Raw genomic sequence first — 16321 nt, forward strand, 5'->3', positions numbered from 1 at the left:
AAGAAATCATACAGAAAGCACGCTGCAAACAACTGGAGTTGGGAACAGGCCAGACGAAGAGGTGTGGAGACTGGCTGCATCACCTGGTCCTGGGTAGACAGCATCAGACCCGAAGCCTCGTCCCCGATGGAAGGTATTTCCCCCCCTCCCCAAAATCTGCACCCTCTGCTGAACCATTACTGCTTTTCTCCACTCACCAGTGAATCTCCCGGGTTACTGAGTATGGGAATGGTTTAAATCTACAGAGATTAGTGGCCTAAATTAAAAAAAACACCCCTGTCCCAAACTTTCCAAAATCTTCCTGTGGGACACCGGAGCAACACAGTCCACCACCTAACTGCGCTCATTACAGAGGTGTGTGCAGGGGCCCATCAAACGTTCACCGGGCATCTGCTGGTCCCACGTATCTCTCTTTTGAGCAAAGGAAAACCTGCAGTGGTAAGGGAAAATGTAATGCTGTAGAGCAGCGAACAGGAGCAGCTAGTGCCTCCTGAAGGCAACGGTAAGTCTCTCACTGTTTTCAGTAGGTCCTGAAAAATTAGTTGTAGAATATCTGTCTTCATTGTTACTACAAGGTATTGTTTGTAAGGTCAATCAAGTGAATATGTGCTAAGAAAAGTCAACAGTAAAACCCAGAAGAGTTGGTACGGTGATATAAAACCCAAGTCCTTCATTTCTGCAAGCAGAGAGGGGTACAGTGCTCCTGAGGCTGGAAGCCAAGCCCATGACATTCACGAGAGCCTTTTCGACCGACTTCACTGGGCTTTGGGCTAGGCTGGCAGTATCCTGAATCACAGGAGTTCAACGGTCCAGCACCCCCGGACCAGAATGGTAATGTCATACAGCAAGCAAAACCAGGATCGCACCGCCTCTACCTCCCCACAGCCAGCCATGAGCCCATGGCATCAAATCCAGCTCTAGTGACTCCTGCCAGCCACGGTTTCTCCTAAAATAAACAAGATCAGGTTTACATTCTGATACAATTTCATGATAAGACTAGTTTTCAAATGAAACAGCTCTTCTGCTACCATTCCCAGAACGATGCAGCCACGCTTCAGCTGCTGGCTGTGTGGAAATGGGGCTGTGCTGGGGCATCGCGCGCTCTGGGATGAGGTGTGCACCTGGCCACCACTGCCTGGGTTAAGCCAAGGTATTTGGGTAGGTGTCTAAAATAAGCCTCTCATCTCCATGTCCGTTCCACTCTCGGGTTGAGCACAAATATGCTGGAAAGGGTTCTGCAACTGGAAGAAGGGGTTTGTAACAGGAGCTGGGAACCTGAGGTGTGCTGGTGCGAAGGGGCAACGTGCATGTGCGGCGTGGGGGAGTCTGGGCACTTATTATCAGGCAGTGGCAATGAGGGAAATGTGTAGCATTTGTAGAAATGTAGAGGGGATAAAAAATTGTCTTCTGCTAGGTAAGAGGAAATTCATTGCTGTCGACTAGTGACAGCGCCGGGAAGGGACACCTTCCCACCGAGTCACTTGGGCACCACTAAGGAATGTCACAATGTATTTACAGAGGGAAGAGGATTTTGCAAAACCAGGAAGAACGAACAAACGGCTCACAGTCTGGGGGTCTGGTTCTCTAAAGGCTGCGCTCGCACAGGGTAACGGACTCAACACACCGTTAAGTACATCATGTTCTCAATTCAGGTTTGATACACTGTTTGGAGTACTGTGTATCTGTGACCGGACTGGAAGCAATGCCCAGCCCTGGACCGTCTACAAAAAATGTCCAGGTAATACCGACACAGGAATTTCCACTCTGCACTGTAGATGTACAACTCTACCCTGACGATTTGCAAAAGTTTAACATGAAACATGAAGCAGAAGAATTCAGTCCACCAGGGACCTCGCCAGGGATGTGCCACAGGAGCTGCAAGAAAACATTTCCATGCTGCCCACTTTTGTAAGTTACCAAAGGCAGATGCAGACACGCATCTTTCTAGATCTATCCGGAAGAGGCACGTTTCACTGAAACAGGCACAGGAGTAGCTGCAGGGCACTAACTGCCTAGCACAGTGGCAAAGTGCACACAGTCTCACAGAAACAGCCCCAGAGCAGCCGGGTACAGCTTCTGTCCCAGGGGTACGCTGATAAACGCGTACAGCTGCTGCAGCACCCCCCTCACGGAGGGTCCAGCCCTGGCATCGGTGCGTGTTGCTGAGCGGCAGGCAGCATCCCGCAGCAGATTTTGTACAGTATCCAGGTTCCTTGTGCTGCAGGACTAATGATGCATCTCTCATTTCTCCAAAGGATTATTTCCCTACCTTCCCAACCTCTTTAACAGCAGTGTACTTCATGGCAGCACAGCCCAGAGTCAAGCACTGTGTACGGGAGCTAATGGAGCTGACTGTGTTTAGCCAAGGAAAACTGTTTTACTCCAAAGGTGATTCCCACCAGCCAAGGTCCTTGCTCATGAGCAGGGTGCTCCCTGCTACACTAAAGGGCAGATAGACAGTCCAGCCTCTGATTTTGCTGTAAAGCACCATAAAATGCCTTCATGAGCTACCATGAGCCTTCAGCTTCTTGCGGCTGTTTTAAGAACTAGTGAAGTTCTGTCAGGTCACCTGGAAAAGGGAGCAGATAGCCAGGTGGGATGCACACAGCCTGCTGGAGTGCACACAGCACTCCATCCACAACTTCTGGACAGCATTTAGATCTCATAGCAAAGGTAAACAGACCCTTCAAAGATGCACCTTTTTGCCTTTCACAAAGTAATTTTCTCCTCGTGATTCAGTAGAAAAGCTTTTTTTCTGGTGGGTTTCACATTGGCTGAATTCTGCAGTCCCCTCTGACAGGGGTGACATCTTCCTGAGGTGGAGATGGGAAGTGTGACTGCAAAGCCAGCTGTGCTGCTGCTTCAACGTCAGTGCCAGTGGGTCCGTACAGATCTGCTAAGTACAGGCAGAGACAGCCAACAGAAACTGTAAAACCATGTCTCCCGTGAACCTGATGCTGTTCTCTCAGTACTAAAGAGGCCCTTTATTTTTGTACCTGATGTTGACTCCTGAACAGGCTGAAATGGCTCTTTCCACCCGTTTTTCACTTGTTATTCTTTGTTACACGAAACAACAAACTGTCATCCTGACTCAACATTTCTTTTATATTTTAGTGCTGTGAAGCTCTGACTCCTGGCTACGAGAGAAAGTTGCTCGCTTCTGCGATGACAACTGCGCCATTTGCGAAGGTCAGTTTGAGAGCACTTAAAATTAGATGCAAGGACACTGATTTTAAAACGATAGTAATGAATTAGTGTGTTAGCCTTGTGGTTCTAGTGCTCTGTAATCCATATGAAACTCAAATATCCTGTGCGTTTGTGCTCCTCCCCTCCTTAAGATGGAGCAGTAAGATATCCTTAAGATAAGCAGGAAGTGAGTCTCATGTAAGTAGGTACCATTCGTCCTGGTTTTGCATGAAATTATGTATTGGCAGTGAAGGGGACAGATGCTGCTCATAAATCTCCTCGGGAAGCACCTCTGATGGCAGGAGGAGATCAAGGCAGAGGATATTTGGGCTGCAGAGGAGGGGCAGCTCCTGTGCCAGCCACCCCTGACCCAGCAGTGGGCAGACTGGGGCATGCTGGCTCCACGCTCAAGGACGTTTGATGCTCAAGGTGTTGTGGAAGTGTAGGAACAGGGAGCTGTAAGCAGCTCCAGGCTGCTCGCCATCGCCTCGCTCAGCACGGGCTGGCTGCAAGGGAGAGCTGAGCCAAAGAACGCACAGTAATTTCTCGGCGTACTTCATGTGGCTTAAAATCCCCCAAACCCAGGAAAATTATATGAACTATTAGAGTGTTGCTTTCAGCAGGGAGACCTGTCAGATACTAAACACTTTCAAGTTATGGCTTATTAGTAGTTGGAAGGGTAATTAATATTCACTGTAAACACACCAGTCAGACTTGATAATAAAGAACCACTAGCCTAGGAACACATACCCCACTTTCTCTGCATTTCAGTGTTAACTTAGTCTGAAAACAACACTTAAATAGCAAACACAATAATGCTAGTGCGGTACTAACATTCCAAACTTTCCAAAATAACCATCTGAGCAGCAATTCAAGTTGAAAAGCAACTTGGCTAAACCTTGAGGCTAATAAACTGCTTGATTAAATTAAGGGGTAAAAACTAATAAATATTCAAAACACTTGATAATGCTTTGTTTGACATAAAGAACATTTAATGCAAGTCTCACTGGAAAACCTGTCAGGTTTTATACCTTAAATAGAGTTTTGCATTTAGAAACACCAAGTGATTCCATTTGCTGCCTTTGATTATTGTCTTCTGTCACTTTAATCACGCTGGTAAAATTACACGATTTCTGTGAAGTCAAATCCGTTTACAATGCAGTTTTAATATAGCTTTGCAGCGCATTCTTCTATGCATTTTTATTTAGCTACTCCCTACCTAGCAATACTTTGCTTTGTTCTTGAGCCCTCATTAGCCTGGGGTTTGCTCTAAAGCTCTCCCAGGGAGGAACTAAACAAAATACAGTTAACCCTATGCAAAGAGATGGTCTGGAACAACGGACTGAGCCCGGGCACAGCGCCGGCTCTCCCGAGTCTCTCCCAGCCCTGCCAGCGGCTCGCTGTGCAGACAAGTCCTTGGCATCCACCGGCACTCTCACCTCCAGGCTCTTACCAAATCCTGCTGGTTTTGTTTCACAGCACCTCTGAAATCTGGATGCCAGCTGGGGCCATGATCAGCCCTAACTACATCTCTTCTGCCCTCTCTTCTCACGCCTTCTTGTCCCACTAGACCGCCCCAAACACTGCTGCTAAGGCGTCTCTCCGGCAGTTCACCGGCTTCTCCATCCTCTCCCCTTTACTTGATCCAGCTTACAATCCACAGGGCTGGGCTGGGCTTCAGCCTCACTCCAACCTGCGCGTTTGCTCTCATTCTCTACAAAGAGCTTTTCTCACATGCCCCACTGGGTGCTCTGGCTCTCACCCTGCCTGGTGCACCCCAACCGCAGGGCTGCTGCTCCCCAGAAAGGCCAGCGCTCGGGACAGCCCTTCTGGCTGGGTGCTCCAGCACTGCCCATGAACGCCAGCACTCCTCCCTGCCTGGGACTGGATGTGCACTCCCATCGCACACCGTCTCTGCTCAGCGTTAACCGGGAGCGCTCCCATGCTGGGGTCAAGTACTTGTCACTTAGGTAAGAGCGGCTGAGGAGGGGTTTGCAGCATGCGGATCAGCTGTACTCCAAAGCCGAAGCCACCACAGCAACCACACGTCTGGATTGATGCAGTCTTGCCTACCTAGTCCAACGTGCAAAGCGAAATCTCACTGCACAGCACGGGAACCTTCCTCCCCAGCAACGCTCCACATCCTCTAACTAAGCAGATCCCCATCGCCATCCCAATTTATTCATCATTTCATCCTGGAGTTAGTGCTTTTGTTGAAACTTGTCATCTACAGTTTGGGCACTTTTGTCTTCTAATTTTCATACATAAGGATGACAATGTTGCAAGTTTTGTAAGCGCAAAGTCAAATAAACAAGGCTAGGAGGAGAGCGTTTAAACAATCAGGACTTGCAAAGCCACAACCAGCGCCATTATTTCACAGAAAACATGTATTGCTCCTTAAAAAGCCCTCAGTAAATTGCATCTCCCAAGAATATTTTGACATTCATAAACTGTGTAAAGATTGCTTGCTGAAATCAAAGTATCTGCATCGGTTACATCTAACACAAATCCTCGTGGGCTTGTTTAAGGGTGTTTCTTTTTTATACCAACAAGAAAAAGATTTATACAATTTAAGTCCTCTAAGTATCAAATTTAAAATATTTCTTCCAGATTCTGAGCATTAAACCCTGGTAAGTGCTAGTTGCTGATGTTGCTTCTTAATTGTTGTTATACCCTTATAAATAAGCTAAAAATGTGAGAAAATACAATTAGTTTAGAAAAACTGATTTAGCCATAAGCTTCATCGTTTAACTTTTTATGGTATCCATGACAACAATTGGTCCATTTATTAAATAATAGCATCCCTGGTGTAATATGCAAGTACTAAAAATCCTAACAATAAACAGCAACATTTAGTTAAGTGTGTTTAGGTCAAGTACACAAACCAACCTGCACCAAAACAAATGACAGAATGGGAGGAAAAAACAGATTGCAGACTATAGCTTTCCTTACCTTAAAGTCATCTGGGAGCAGTAGCTTAGATGTCCTTAGGAAGCTTAATATATATCTGAAAATTTCACCATCTCGATCAATGAAATAATGCTGTTTTAAACTGTCCAAGACAATAGGCTCTGTGCCATTAAACAGACGACTTATTCTGAAAAAAAGAAAGAAAAAGAAATGGGCAAAAGAGACAAAATCGCATTATACCCTCAGGGCTTAAGAACATCCAGCCAATTTAGCTGCATCAATTCAATGTGCATAAGGTAACACAGTATCTTAATTTGGTGACAAACAAGTGCACAAAGACAGATGCCCCAGTCGTGTGCGTGCACCACACGCTCGCACACGCGGAGCACGCGTGCAGGCGCACACACCAGCAGCAAGAGCCCTGCAGCTGCCCTGGCACTAAGCTCGCGCTGCCCCAAACCAGGGCTGCGAATCAGGCCCACGAGCCCACCAAGAAAGTGCCTGTGAAACGCCCACCCGCAGCTGGCAGGGGAATGCTGGTGCGAAGGTGCACCGCCGGCTGTTACAGACCCCTGCCCGCCATCTCCTGCTCACGGCGAGCCGAATCGGAGACGGGATCCTGGCCACAAGCTTTTCCTCCAGCTGGGCTGTCATTTTTGATCAAATGCCACCAAAGCCCTTCCGTGCTAGAGGAGAGGCTGCCCATACGCCGAGATGAGCCGTACGGACCCCTCGGTGGTGGGTAAGCGTCCACCCAACGCTGCATGCTTTGGCAAACCGGCAACCAATGGCCCGTGCAGCATCTGCAGCGCTGCCTGCGGGACCAGTCCCACCACCAGCAGTCCTGGGGATCAGAGCCTGGCAGAAGAAAGCAACGTGGCCAGTCTTTTGTGAGCAAAGGAAAGGAAGCGGGACCTATGAGCCTGGGGGATCAGCTGGTTACAGGACCAAAATACCGCATCAGCTACATCACTCCAGCTGTCTCCACGTCCTGAGGAGCACACTCTGCAGAAAGCAAACCGGGCATCTGCCTGGCTGCTGTTCCTCCCGCCCTTCCCCTCCAAACGCCTGGCTTCTCTCAGAACGCTTTGTCTTCTCATGAGAAATAACCCAGCTGAATATATGTTCTTGAAAGGAAAATCGCAGGAGACAGACAGCAACGACCTATTAAGTAATTGAGTCCATCTCTCTGACAGTGCAGCATTGTTCCCAACAGCAGAGTGTCTCGTGTTTCAAAGTCAAGTCTTAAATAACCCTGCCAGTGAGGACTCCTCCATTTCCCAGAGAGACTATCCCGCAGCCTGCTGGATTTCACTGTCAGGCCGTCCCTCCGACTCGGCCGTGCAGTCCCCTGTGTGTCCCTCGCTGAGACCAGGACAGGGCTTTTCCCCGCCGTGGATAACAAGCTCACCAAACCCTGCCAAAGGCAACGTGGTGCTGCTGGCGAATGCCACGGCCTCGCCGCCTCCTTCCTTCCAGCATCACCACCGCACCCCAAGCCTTCTGGCCCGGCAGCGAGGGGAGCGGATGCGAGAGACCCAAGCCCGGCCAGGGAAGGCAGGCGCCCACCCCGGCGATGGGAAGGGGCAGGTTTGCTGCCCCACGGCCGCCCGCGGTGCTGGTGCCACCGGCTGCACCCCACGCCGCTGGCTTTGCCTTGTGGGTTCATGCAACACGGTGAGATTTGCTCTCCACAGCTGCACCTCGGTCTGATCTTCTAACTTGCTAATTTAGTTGCAAATTTAATTAACATGCCATTTATTTCTAAATTAACTGTGGAGATATTAAATAAAACTGGACTTAGCAAGTCCCCACTGAATTCAGCTAAAAATCTTTCTGCCCTCTTAAGCAAGCTCCAGGTTTTACTGCCTGCTCTCGCGTCTGTGTCAGCATTCAGCTAGTCCAAGATACTTAGGAGAATAATCAAATGCTCCCCTAAACCCTAAGTGTAACGTGTTTACTATTTTTCTTCATCCTCTAGCTTTTCCAACGGTATCAGAGAACACCATCCGGTTCATGCTGCAACATTTAATTTATATAATCCCAAGGTTCAGTAAGCCTCCAGTAATTTACTATTTTCTTTTTCATTGTTATTTTAGGGCCATTTGCCCGAGACAGTTATATATGTTGCTTTGTATAGTGTTAAATTTTATTCCAGGAATAATTTATTTCCTCAGACATGCACATGAGCCAGTGTGCTGTGCCGGGTTAGACTGAAAGCTGAGGAAACACTGAGAGAGCAACTTAAGGCTCAGTATGGTGCATTTATTGAGTAAATTTGCGTGGCCATTGAAGGTTTTGAGATCTTACACCCTAAGCACACCGGGCTGTATCTTAAACCTCCTCCCCTTCGCTGCCCTTTCCCTGTGAAGTCTGCAAAAGCAAGGCGACGGCTGCTGTTCGGCTCTGCCACGCGTATGGGGGAAGGTTTGCCAACAACGACAGGGTGCAGGGAAGACAGGGTACAAAATTTTAATGGGCCGCTCTTTAATGTAGTGAAGCATTTTTTTGGTAATGAAAACAAAACATGAATTTTTAGGCCTTTGTGGAGTGCCCTGAGCTGTATTTCTTCACCAGCAAAATTACTGCTGGGGAAAGAAACTTGCAGAGTGTTGAAAGACTTAACTGCCACCCCAAAAACAGAGTGATGAATAGTTCCAAGGATTTATTTGACATTTTAGGGGGCTGCTATTTTCCAAGAACCAACTTCACTGCAGCATGTTGTAACGCTGCATGCAGAAAGCGCTCCTGCTCCTCCCTTCTTGCCAGTATAAACTGTACCTGCACAAAGTCCATCAGAAAATGCAACACTGTGAGAGCACCAAGTGAACTCAAATGGCAGCTTCAAAAGGAAAGTTTGCCTGACAGGGTTACTCATCACATGTGAAGCCATGGAAAAGAGCATGGTGACCGGGGGCAGCTCCACAAGCCTCACCGGGACCCAGCGTGTTCAGTGGATGGGTCTCGGGTGGCCAGAATGAAATGCCGCACACAGAAGCACAGAAGCAAAATGCGCACAGGCTGTCAGAGAGCCGGCAAGTTAGCAAGTGCCAGGGGATAGGAATGGTTTTGCACTGTGCAAACTTGTTGATGTTCAATCAGAAATTATGTCCTAGTCTGGCTGGCGGCCTCAGTAAGCTGCTCCCTCCAGCACCCTGCCATGTGATGCGAGTTAAAGTCATGGGGAACGGCTGCAGCTCTCAGACTGGGCAGCAGTCACCCTGAAAATGGCTGGGTTTATAAGTGGTCATGGTGCCCAGTACTGTACTGGTGGACAAATTGGGTACGGGTGTTTTCACTTGTTTATGGCATGTGGGAATGGCACTTCCAGTGATGCTTGTGAAGAGGTGGGAGGCACAGGAAAACAGGGATGAGGCAAAGAGAACCGCACTTGGATCTTACAGCCATGGGTGAGTCTGTGCAATCAACCCCTCTTCAGCATTCCCACCTTTTGGAAGAGATTCATCACTTTCTAATTCAAGAACACTCTTAAAACTTCTGTCCAAGATTTAATTTCCAGACAGGGAGCACAGCAAGCCAGCATCAACCCAAGTAGGTGCAAGCCTAAGGATGGCAAGCTTGCCTTTCCATTGCTTCCACCCCCCTGGCCAGGTCCCCCTGTGCTCACACCACCTTCCCAGTGCACGGCTCTTCCCAGCTGTCTGTTCCTCCTGCCCTCGCGGCAATATGCTCTTCCCTGCTGCCTGGCCACGGCTCTGCAGCGCTGCCCACCCTGAGCCTCTCAGGGCCCCTGCTCCCGGCCACTGCCGCATCACGTCCCTGCGGAGCAGAGCCACAACGGGGCTGATGTCCAGCCCCCGGCTTAGTGGGTCTAGCTGGCACCTTGAGCCCCGGCTGGATGCTCTTCCCTGCTCCTCCCAACATCCAGAACACAACCTGTTGATCCTATTTCTACAATTTCTTTGTGCTTCTGTTGTTTCTGCTAAAGGCTTTTACATTTTCAATAATGTTTTGCCAAAACGCCAAGGGGCGAGTTTCTAGCTTTGTACCGATTTTACTATGATATTAAGATCTCCTTTTATTAGATTAAAAACAAACAACGCAGCCAGCCAACCCACAAGGACAAGAGCGCCAGTAAATTCTTTTCTTAGTTCCTTGGGCAGGGGAGGAAGCCGTGTGCAAGTACCTACAGCCGGCTGCTGCTACCCGCACCCCCCCGTAACGCTGGCCACCGATTTTCTTTCCAGGCAAGCTCCCTGCAGCGTTTGTCGAGATGGGAGCACAGAGAGGGCCCGCAGGGCAGGGACTCCAGCCCCCACAGCAGAGCTCACGGCACACCATCGCTTTCATAAACTCACCCAACTCCATCTTAGAAGGAGCCAGGGCTTTTTGCACCCCCAGCTCCCTCGGGAGCACCCTCAGTCTTCCCAAGATCGTCACTGAGCGCAGCCACGGCTCTGCACATCACATACCACTGTTGGGGGGTTTAACAGCGCCTTGGGACAGGAGAGTGGTTTTATGTGGGGAGGGGGCGTGCTGCTTTCTGTTTTGGGGCCAGTTTAGCCATTTTCTTGACAGATCTTTTTTTGAACAGAAAACAGAAGTTGTTAATAAATCTGGTTCCAGAGGCTTTAAGAGGAGCACCCAGTATTGTGGGATCAGTGGGACCAGCAGCAACCGGGGCTGTAGCGAGCAGCGGCGGAGCCCACCACCCCCGAGCCCCAACACTGGGAGGACCACTGGATCCCATCCCCCCCTGGCCACCCGCCCAGCCAGTGTAGCGACACCGCGTAAGTAAAACTCTCTATCACAACATTGCACTAAAAGTATTAATTTAAGTAATTACGAGATTAATATTTAACCATTCAGTGATATTTTTGTCATTCATAATTCAGTTGTTTACATTTATTAAAAATTGATTCTGTAGACACTTTTTCTGCCCAATGTCAAATCAGCAGGGAGTGCACATTTCAGCAAACTGTCATGAAAATGCGTCTCTTTCCTAATTTTATGGGAGGAGAGGAGAAGAAGAGAGATGCTGCTGTCTGTGCATCCTGCAAGCGCACGGGCCTGTGCCCTGCTCGGTGCCCTCCGCTGCGGCTGCTGCTCCTCCAAGCATCCCCCTGCTCCGCTGGGCACAAATGCACAGGGGAGCTGACAGGAGCTCTGCAGCTCTCCCTGCCATTTACACGGCAGCTGTCGGTTGTGCTTGGCTGTTGGGCCTTGCTGTGGAGCTGGAGGAGGCAGCGGTTGTGGGAAATGCCACAGAGAGGAGGAAGAAGGTTGTTTAGAGCCAGGACACCGAGCATGACCTGAAACTGCCCCGTAGGACATGCTAGCAAAGCGTCCCAGGTGTATGAGCAGAGTCCACTCGTTGCTGCTGAGCATAAACAGTGCTGCTTCTCTCTTAAATATTTGCTCAGTGTGGGAAAGATAGATACTGTTATCTGCCTGAAGAGAAAAAATGCTGCAAATTGGAGCAGAGGTGCTTGACAGACCAGAGCACCTTATACTGTGTCTGGCACTGCTGTCCGCGTGGCTATGTCCCTTAGGAGTCTGTCACTTGTCCCATCACAAGATAGTAACACTGGGAAAGAACAGTGGGAAGCATCGGAGTGGCTGTGCCCTCCCCAGCCCTGGCGTGCCCGGAGCCAGCGCTCTGCTGGCACTGCTGCACCCCAGCCACAGCAGCACAGCCTGGGTGGGCAGTGGACAGTGCTGCCAGGTCTTTACAGCAGTGGTTTTTGTATTTCCCTTATTTTTACTGTAAAACTGAGACGGTTTGTGCACAAGTTCCTAGCAAAGCAAACTGTAATGGAGAAAGCACCTGCAGCTGCTTTCCCCAGGGACGTATGTTAAAAACACCCAACCCACCCGAAACGCAGGCAGGGCTGGCCAGAAGAGGACAGGGGTAGCCCAGCTGAGCAGCAAACAGGTGTCTTCTGCCTTCTGGCCCGATGGTTGGTAGGAAGGAGAGATGTTAAAATACTCTCTCTGCCAGGACACATGCTCCCTCATGCCCCATACAGCAAGGAACGTGGCTAAAGGTTGCATCTGGCTGCAGTAAGTTTTCTGATCTGCCTCAATTTAAAACTTCAGCTATAATTAGCGTGAAAGTCCATAAACAAAGCTGTATTGTATGGTTATACTGTACCTTCACACCCTGCTACCTGACCGGTGATTTTAGGCCTTTCTCCAATTATGGGAAAGCAGTGCTAAGGAGAGGCACCGTCTGAGCGCAGGTCTGCGACCTGGCTGTGCTACGCTGCAGGAACTCAGCGCAGGCTTCGCCCTCACGGCTCTGCCACAGTTTCCATTTTAATCAAAGATAACGTCTTGACCACCTCAGACTGCTTCGGGCGTACGCTTGGCTTGGAGGGTGTTTCAGCTGGGGAGAATTTTGTTTTAAGCATCTTTTAAATCTTTTATTTGTACGGTGATGGGAAGAAGTGAGGGTAGGGGGGAGAGTCTGAGTCTTAAACTGAGGGTATAAATCGTTGCTCTGCAAACTGAAATCCAAGCAGTCATGGGTGCTTTGGGACTGGTTCATGTGCCTGCATACGCAGAAAGGCGCCCCAGAGGGGGGTTCTGGCACAAGTAAGCCCAGATCAGGTCCCTGCTTCCATTCCCAAATGGAGTGCAGGCATCGAGCCCGCGGTGGCAGACAGGTCACCGCTCCGTGCACGCTCGAGCCACTCCAACCACTGACTCCTTCCCCCACCACTCCTGCAAGACCAGGGTGAGCATCCTACATTTCAGCAGGGCAGCCTCAGCCACTAGCATCCTACAGGCACTGCCTGTCCCCATACAGGCATTGCCAGCTTCACACCCTTCAATCCTGATGGCACAAGTGAGTGACCCGACACTCAAGTACAAAACTGACCTGTGAGAACCAAATGGAGATAATAAAGCCTGTGACCCCAAAGCCCGTCTCTCGATTTTTAACAAGAAAAGAGCATCAAGTAGTACAGTCTGATCTCAGCAGAGGGATGGAGGAGGTAACACAAGGCAACAGGTTTATCCATCTCCAGTTCCTGTAACCTCTTGTTCCTGCCTTCCAAGGCTGATCCTGGAATGCCATCAGAGGTTTTTGAGCCATATGCTCACTTTTCAGTGCTTTCGAAGGATATTACGGTCATTAACTATTAAGTACCTGAATGAACTGCAGGATCGATTACCTAGATTTAATACTTCATATTTTGGTGTTCAGGCTAGAATATCTATTTTTTCAATGGATCAGAGCTAGTCTATATAGTACCCACATGTATTTTTAAAAGTCAATAATCCGTAAAGAACATTATCAGCTACCACGCAGAATCATTCTTTCAAAGTTCTGGAAGGATTTTTTTTCTTTTTACTCATCACTAAAAAGGAAAATTAGGTATGTCATGGATGTTGTAGTTACAACAAAGGCATGGACAATTATGTTTTCAGTTCTCTGTTACTATCAATTAAAGTCCGCTGAAGCAACAGGTAATAAACCACTGAAGTGGAAATTACCTATTACTTTCGAAATGCCACAAAGCATTCACGGTAAAGATAAGAGATCTTACAGCTCTCTCTCTTCCACCTGTTGTTAACAGCCTATCTCCGCACTTAAGACAAAGTGGTGCGTGACTCTGATATATAATTTCATGGAAATATATATGTATTTTTAGATTTTTACACATGACACTTATTTGCAATTTGTAGAGACAGCATTGCCTATACATAAGCTAGCAGTTAAGACAAGAAATTGGAAACACTAATCCCAGGTAGCGAAGCCAGTGTCTTTTCCTGCATTAAAAAATTCTCTTGGTAGCCAAGAGCCACCCTGGTCCTGCATCCATGTGGCCAAGCATCCCATCGGGTCTTGAGGGAGGAGAGGAGGAGTGATCAAACAATTGCAATGAGCAGAGCAGTGACTTAAGGGAACTGAGGCTCCCATGAGCTTTCCTTTCCAGGCTTTTCATTCACACCAGCTTTACAAGGGTATTAACCCTAAGCCCTTCACTTCATCGGGATACTGGGATTAGGCCCATCAGCACTGGCCGCTCATCCCAAATTTATCAGCAGCATGTTTGTTCGCTGGGGACCTGCTTCTGCCACCCATCTCGCGGGGAGCCAACAGCTCAGGAGCAAAGCGCTGCCCAGCCATAAGTAACAGTGGCAGGATCCAGCCCTTCGCCAGGATAATGATTTTGTTTTCCCTTATTAAAGTAGCGTTTGTATATTTGAGTGTGTTATTTTAACAGCTATAAAAAGACTTCACTAAACAAACAGTTTCTAGTATGTTAACTGCTGTATTACGAATCCTTTCACTGCATCTGGCGTATAACCACATTTATAGGCAGGGTAAGTAGACACATACAGGCAGAGCGGCACTCATTCGCTACACACATCAGCATCCCACCACGTTTATTTAAGTTGTCAGTCACGAAATGCATTTGCTGTGCTTAACAACAAAAAAAAATCCAACTTTCAAATATAGGTACAATTTGCATTTCTCCATTAAAAGTTCCCTACACGCCACTGACATGGCTGGTTCATTCTTTGTAACAGAGACAGTGACAAACGGCCTCCCATTATTTTTTGATGCTTAACCATACCGTGTGCATTCATTTAGTCTGGCTGAGCTGCTCTGGAGCAACCAGGAGCAGAAGAGAGGCCTTGACCACAGCGGGTGTGCAGATGCATGGCAGCCCCGTGCAGGCGGAGAGGCTGCAGTTACTGCAGATCAAGATAGGCCAGTTCTGCCACCCCTGCTCCTAACAAGCAGCAACTACCTGGGGAGAGTGAGAAGGGCAGAGTCTGGCTGACTTGCATATTTTTAATAAAAGTAACCAAATCATATTACAATATAATACAAACCCTCAAAACACAGAACTTGGTAACAGTAGGAGCCAAACACATATTTCCTTTCAGTGAAATATGCCCAAGTCCAAGTAACTGCACAAAAGTTTATACGTTGTAGGGAATACCTATCGATTTGGGAATTCCTCTATTTTAAATTGTGAACCTACATTTGAAGTTAAAGCATATGTTAGCTGAAGACGCAGTACTATCATTTTTTCCAGTATAAAGTTCAGGTTACTTTTGCTCTTCTTGTGTCTTTTACTTCATTCTAGCTGAACTTTTGTCTAAGTAGCTGGTGAAGATTAAAAATATTAATACAAATTTATATTGCAAAACTAGCTTGGTTTTGTTACGCTATTCTTGTTGCTGCTGCTCTGATTTGAGTGCTGCGAGGGATCCTGGCCTTTCAAGTTTTCTCAACAGAGAATTTACACTAAATTTTGGCCGTGAAAAATCAATGCAGGAACAAAAATTCTTTAATATAAAACAAACTCCTAAACTAGCATCTTAGTTTCCCAAAGTGTTCCCTAGTTTCCCAAAGGTCCCAATCCTGCAAGAACTGCATTTCAGTTCAAACTCTGTGGGAGTTGCGGGCATTCAACAGAATTAAGTTGTTAATACATGAGAAGATGCACAATTCAAACAAAACATTCCTGCCTATACAAGCCTTTTCTTGCTATTCCTTTAAGCATCCCTTCCCCCTAAATCATGGTGCTATGAAGGCCCTGATGAGAACAGGGTTGCACTGAATGCCAGCTCTCTTGCTGCTCACCTACTTGTTCTAACTTCCAAGTGGAAGCTAGCTCAGAATTTTTATTAAGATTTTCAAATCTGACTAGATCTGGACATTACCCCCATTGCCATCACCCTTGTACAGCTGGGCATGCTGGGAGGCTGTAAAACATGCAGATACTAGTTATATTTTAATATAACTGGGCTAAATCCTCGCTCATTGAAGTCAAGAGCGAAACTCCCACTGGGACTCAGTGAAGGCAGGGAAAATTTCAAATGTAACTCATTCACCTTTCAGGGTGCAATCCTGGCCCTCCACATCCTTTGCATGTGTGGGTGCTGTGAAACCAGCACGTTTCAGTACACAGCAGGAGAAAGAGGGATGGATACTCCAGCACTGCACAACCTTTTATAAAGGGTAAACGGAGACAGCTAACACAGTCACTTTGGTACCTGCTGCTCATGTAAATAGCTAGAATATTTTATCTGCTGGAGCCACAGCCCTCTCCTTGATTCTAGACATACAAAAGCTGAGCAGCTTTTTCCTACAATTCTTTCATTTCCAGATCCACAGGAAAAAGTTCCCAGAGATGGGCTGCCAGGGACTGTGCAGCACTGCACTGTCTGGGATGAGCAGGAACACCAGGTGACCCTCCGTGCCCACACCAGCCTCCACTGGACTGGGATGCTCTCCACC

The 16321-nt window shown here is 48.0% G+C and overlaps 1 protein-coding gene across 3 annotated transcripts in view; it reads right to left on the reverse strand.

Annotated features, from left to right (window-relative positions):
* Positions 1–16321, reverse strand: part of KCTD15 (potassium channel tetramerization domain containing 15) — a 45558-nt gene that overhangs the window by 10568 nt on the left and 18669 nt on the right. For all 3 annotated transcript variants that reach the window (XM_037408709.1, XM_037408708.1, XM_037408710.1), the window contains one exon: positions 6139–6283. In XM_037408709.1, coding sequence (XP_037264606.1) covers positions 6139–6283 — 145 coding nt within the window. The remainder of the gene's footprint in view (positions 1–6138; positions 6284–16321) is intronic.

Source organism: Falco rusticolus, chromosome 15 (assembly GCF_015220075.1).
Source record: "Falco rusticolus isolate bFalRus1 chromosome 15, bFalRus1.pri, whole genome shotgun sequence".
NCBI lineage: Eukaryota > Metazoa > Chordata > Aves > Falconiformes > Falconidae > Falco > Falco rusticolus.